Consider the following 6000-nt stretch of genomic DNA (forward strand, 5'->3'; position numbering starts at 1 on the left):
ATTACGACGATACGCATTACAACCAGAGAAATATTATAATTACGAGCGAAAAAAACCTTGTTATTGTTTCTTATAAGTCGTCACGATACACTACTGTGTTTCGCCGTCGATGAAATATTTAACAAAAAAAATGTCGGTGATTTGTCAAAGGGTTTTTTTTTCTTTCGTCGAAATAAAATTAATAATCACACATTATCCGATAAATTTTACCTCTGAGATGGATTTAATTATTTGATTTATTTCGACGAGAGAAACAATTGAAGACTAAAAAAATTTCGTTTGATAAACCGACAACGTTCCGGGTTGGGACCATCGCTCGGTCACCCATACTAATACATGATATATTCTCAGTAACTGCGCATTACGGGGAAGTAAAAATAATAATTCTTTGATTTTTTTTCGATCTTAGTGTGTATCTTCGTAAGTCAAAACATCTTCGACAAACAAAAGTCGAGGATTACCTGTATGTGATTGTTGATGATCTAATTTTAGGTCAATCTCGAAAATTTATTTAAATTGGACGTGTTCTGTTTTAACTTTCAATATTTTATTTTAATTTTAATATATTGATTATAATTTTATTTTGATATTTGAATTTAATTTTAATATAATAATAATATTTTTAGTTTTGATATTTAATTTCAATTTTTAAATTTAATTTTTATTTCGATATTTTGTACGCTACTGGTTTTATCCTGCTGGTTAAAACGTTGGACCAAAATCGTCGTTGGTTTGGTCCATACGCAGCATGAGCCAATGTTTTCAAGAACTTAAATATTCTTCCGAAAATACTGATAAAATAATAACAGATTCTACCAATTTACTGAATACAATTTTTTATTTTAGAACTTTTTCACAAGTTAATGCCGCATGTAGAAATTATTTATAACAAAATGCAATCTAACATAGTAATATCGATGCATTTTCAATTAAAGAAAACTTAATAAGTTTTACTAATGTCATTATACAAATATGAGATTCCAAAAATATGTGATGCATATATTATCGCACATATTATAGAAGCCAAAAATATGTGTGATGTTATTATTAAGGATATAAAAGAAAGATATACTTTTTCTAATCAATTAAAAGCTGTGAAATTATTTAATAAAGAAAATTTTGAAAAGTACTGAAAGAAAATGCCAATTGAAGATCTACTACTAACCGTTGAATCATATCCAATGTTAGATAAAGAAAAACTTCAAACTGAATTAGAAGTGTTTTACTCAAGGAAAGAAATGCATAGTAGGTATTAATGATTTATTAATATTTTTAAAACTTATTTTTGCAATCAATTTATGCAAAGTTCATGTGGAAATAACAAAACTTATTCAAATTCTGCTTACAACTTCAACTACCTCTGAGTCAGAACGGTGTTTTTCATCAATAAATAGAATAAAGACATACATATATAAGAAACACAATGGTTCAGGAAAGATTGACGGCTTTTTCTATGCTGTCAATTGAAAAAAAAAATGATGATGAAAAGTGAAAAATTTAACAAAAAGGTGATAGACCTTTTTTCAAGGAAAAAAGACAGAAGAATCAATTTTATAATGAAATAAAATACATATAATGTTTAATTTTCATCATTTTGATGTTAATAGTAAAATATAATCCAAATAAACATTTATTTTTATTTTTAATCAACCGCAGCACCCCAGATATCTTATCCACGAGCCGCCACTGGATATGAATGTAGATATAAGTTAATCGGATATGAATTAACGAGTTCGGTGATTATTCCGTACAAAACGGTCTCGCAAACGTCACTAAAATCTCGATCATGCAACATCTGGCACCCGAAAATTGGGGTCCTTTTCCAAAATTGGAAACAATCTGTTAACCGAATTAATATATAAGGGATATAAAAGCAAAGGCGCCTATATACATTTGAGTTCATTTAGAGTAAAATGTTTCTGGAACTGTGAAAGCGATTATGCTTCCTAAAATTGAAGCCAATATTGTATGCTATTACTTGTGAATAGAATAAAACTAAGCCAAGATCCATTATTAAGCAATAACCATTGAAGTAGTCAATGGCAATAACTAGAGGTAGGATAGCCACAGTGCTATCCATTGTTGTAAATCCTTTGTAAAAAAGGTTCGGCAAACCTTTAACAATGCATTTACAACCTTTGAACAATATGCGGCACCTTCTTGGTCCGGTGACTAGCAATAACACAAAATATTGCTGATTATAACTTGCACATAGGCGTTTTGCATCTAGTAACGCATGGCAAATATATATCGGTCATACGCATATTTGTATACCAAATAAATTTTAAATATAGTATGCAGTTAGAAATTGCAGCTAACATTTAATCAATTAAAATGAAATTTAAACATAAAAGAAACGGTTTTTATTATCATTTTTATGAAGATACATTTTTTAATACATAGTTTAAAATCTTGACCAAGTGTGGACATAGGCGTGTTTGCATGTAAAGCTGCTTTCAGACACTGTTTTCTATGGGACTTCTTCATTCCAATTGTGGGTTTAATACATAAAGGAATAACTAGTGGAAAAAATTCCATTCACAGTTCGTTTTTGTGTATATGTGGACATAGGCGTTTTTGCTTTATATACTCATGTGAAAAGACCGTCAAAAATATAAAATATAGACAAATTTGTAGAAAAATCGCTCTCAAAAAATCCGTACATATAAAAATATAATCTTTGTCATGTACATATTTCAATTTTAAAAAATGTTGAAAAATAAATTTTTAAATTTCAAATATAGTGTTCCGTTCATTCAAACCTATCATTTGTGATGTAAAAACTATTGTTGATTATTTGTTGACGTTTTAATATAATTGACGGTAAAATTGAGCTCTTTAGTGTCAACACATTGATTGTAGGTAAATTAATATAAAATATATATATGTTATATCAGTTGGACGACAGTATCGCCGATCATATTTTGCACATTATTCAACTTCGTATTACTTTTGATGTATACATATACAAAAATAAATTTATATTTGTATCTACGATTATTGCCATTTTATTATTCGATAATGATCTTATGAAACGACAAGGATAAAATAAGACCACTCACAAAAATAAAACTCCGAACGAACCACCTTTCCACATCGATTATTCCCTAAATCGAAAAAAGCCAACTGGCAACATAAATTTTCGAACACCAGCATTCAGAGAATTTATATCGAATAGTAATTCTTATGTGATATATGAAGACTGTTCGGATACAGATTCAGAATATTAATGGAATCGGAACTAATATAAATTATTCATAATTTTTGACACATCCCAAGCCAGGTCCCCTCTCAAAAAGTTTCAAAATTGAAATTAAAAATCATTTCATCAATATTTTTCACAACATACATTAAGGAGTAATAAGATCGAGGATCACAAGTTTCAAATAAAAGTCATGATGTAAAAATAATAGCCAAGGTATCACCGACAAGTTAGTACTTGAACATAACTACGAAGAATGAAGACGAAAGACACTTCTCAATTTCGTAACAAATTTAAAAAAAAATTATCTCGGTGCTGGGCTCCCAGGCCAGAGCCATCGCTGTCCCCCCCCCCCCCCCCCGATGCCCGGGCCATGATTTTAATATCAAAACAAAGTACTCTTAAGCGTTTTCTTCCCCAAATATTTGATCATAAAGTGAAAACTTTACAATCGAATATTTTAAATTGTTATACATATTTTACTTATATACACTTCAATATGAAATTAACAAAAAAAACATATTATTATGAAAAAATAATAAAGGAAAAAAAGATCAGATTTTATTGAAATACATTATAAAATATTACAGACATAGTATACAAATATCGTATTAATAAAATTTTAATTTCGTAATAATAAATCTACATATATTTAATTTAACGTGGCACATAATTTATTCATCACCCCTGATAGCCCTATATTTATTTAATTCGTTGGGAAAAGTGCGAGATAATTCGACGAGTAAATGTGCTTTGAATCTTTTGTAAGAATCAATTTTGCCTTTCACTTCTTCATTCTTTGTCAGAGCCTTTTCGATGCAGTCTTTTGTGTAAAGCTGAGGATTCCTTCCTTGATCTATGTAACTGAAAATATACAGAATATTTTTTTATTGATTTAATCTTATTATAAATACATATGTAATAAAAAAAATCATACTAATTAATGGATATATTTTAACGAATTAAAAAAATAATGAGTAGGGTTCGTACGATGCACAAGTATATGAAAAAAAAAATGGGCGAGAGGTGTCGGCAAATGGCTGATAATAATATTTTATATTCAACTACATAAAGCAGACATCTACATTATTACTCACTCAAAAACTTCAAGTGGAACGTGAACATCTTGAACCTGACTTTTCAATTTGTCTACTTCTTGGAGGCCGGTTATCAGCGACTGTCTGAAATTAGTACAACGAATATACATATGGGTTCGGTGGTAGTTGGTCACAAAGCGCTCGCCCAAAAGTCACTAAAATCTCTATAACGGAACACCTGGCAGCCGAAAAGTCCATTATACTAACGATAACTCGAGTGCCAAATATTCCGTATTCGTGACTTTCATGGCAAAAATTGTCTTTTGGGCGATCGCAATGTGAATAATAATGCAATTACCATACATATGTGAAATGGTGACTAACAAAATGGAGAATGCAATATTAAATTGACATATTCGAGGAACAACTGAATTAAGCGATACTGACATTTTCTGGTTGAGTACGCTCTGACCCTGAGGTTGAAAGTCACTGACTATGATGCGGATTTGTCTGACGTTCTCGATGAACATTTCCAACTGATTCTCCAAACTCTCCAAGGGAGACGCCATCGCGAAATCACAAATGACAGTACAACACCCACAAATGACTCCCCCACCCCTTCCTCAATAATAAGACAGGCTGCAAAACGTCGCAATTTAAAACACCCCGTTTATTAGAAATTACAAAACTTTATTGACGAAAAATTTATTACCAAAAAGAATTTGATTTATGCAGTTTGGATAGTTTCGTCTTAATCTTAATCACAAACAGCATCAGTCGTTCGAGCAAAAGTAAGTTCGTTTGTTATTCCGGATTGACATGATACGAGTGCACCTAGATCGAGTCCACTTGGTTTGTCACTCGGACGTTACTCGTAACATGGTAGGAGTCTAGTGATGTCGGATCACGCTCAGCTTTTTCCAGTGTACTTGAATTACTAATGGCATTTCAAAATGATGCTTGAGAGCAGCGCACGTGGCTTGTATTTACTCAGCTATCAAGCCCCCGCGTGCGCCGCTCACCGAGGGCTTGATAGCTGAATAAATACCAGTTTTTTTAAGGTATAGTCTTATTTTTTAACTTTATAAGAATTTTAACGATCGATTTATGTTCCTTGCACTTTGTTTTATTGAATTTAATATAAATTATTATTGAAATGTTCCATATTCTTATGATTTTAGAAAATGGGAATAGGTATTCCCATGGATATAAGTGAAGCATATATTTTATAATATTGGATTTTACAATATTTTTCTTTTATTTATTAGATGTCACAAAATTGGAATTTAAACAATTCCAGCCACATGGAAGCAGCATATGAATTTTTATATGAACAGGAAATGGTGTTCGATGTACCATTTTGTTTTTGAATTTTTTTTCAACTTGTCAAAATAATGTTTTTTTGGATATAATTATTATTTTTATATATAATTTGCATTATATCTTTAGTTTGTTTATTTGCTCTTTTAATTTTAAATATATTTATTTATTTATTTTATTTTACGGTCAAGAAAACCAAATGGAGAATTGTACTCTAATTGGTTTCTAACCTATATATGATTTTATCTTAAAATGCATTTTTTTTAAATTATATTTTTGCACCACCCAAAGATCCGTGGGAAGTATACTTCCCACTTTTTTTTCTATGTTTAAAACATATTTATTAAATTTTTTCCACATTTGCCTTAAATATTGTGGCGGCTCGCTTATACGACATGGCCGAGTTTGGTTGCCTTCCTGCGAGTGGGAACCAATTCGGCT

At 30.5% G+C, this 6000-nt stretch overlaps 1 protein-coding gene across 1 annotated transcript; it reads right to left on the reverse strand.

Moving 5' to 3' along the window:
- Positions 1–2297: 2297 nt before the first annotated feature.
- MED10 (mediator complex subunit 10) lies at positions 2298–5238 on the reverse strand. The gene is made up of 3 exons (XM_077440185.1): positions 4687–5238; positions 4300–4383; positions 2298–4066 (listed from the first exon to the last, which is right to left on the reverse strand). The coding sequence occupies exons 1-3, from the start codon at positions 4806–4808 to the stop codon at positions 3877–3879; spliced, it is 396 nt and encodes a 131-aa protein (XP_077296311.1). The 5' UTR covers positions 4809–5238; the 3' UTR covers positions 2298–3876.
- Positions 5239–6000: the final 762 nt, after the last annotated feature.

Source organism: Arctopsyche grandis, chromosome 1 (genome assembly GCF_051622035.1).
Source record: "Arctopsyche grandis isolate Sample6627 chromosome 1, ASM5162203v2, whole genome shotgun sequence".
In the NCBI taxonomy this organism is placed as follows: Eukaryota; Metazoa; Arthropoda; class Insecta; order Trichoptera; family Hydropsychidae; genus Arctopsyche; species Arctopsyche grandis.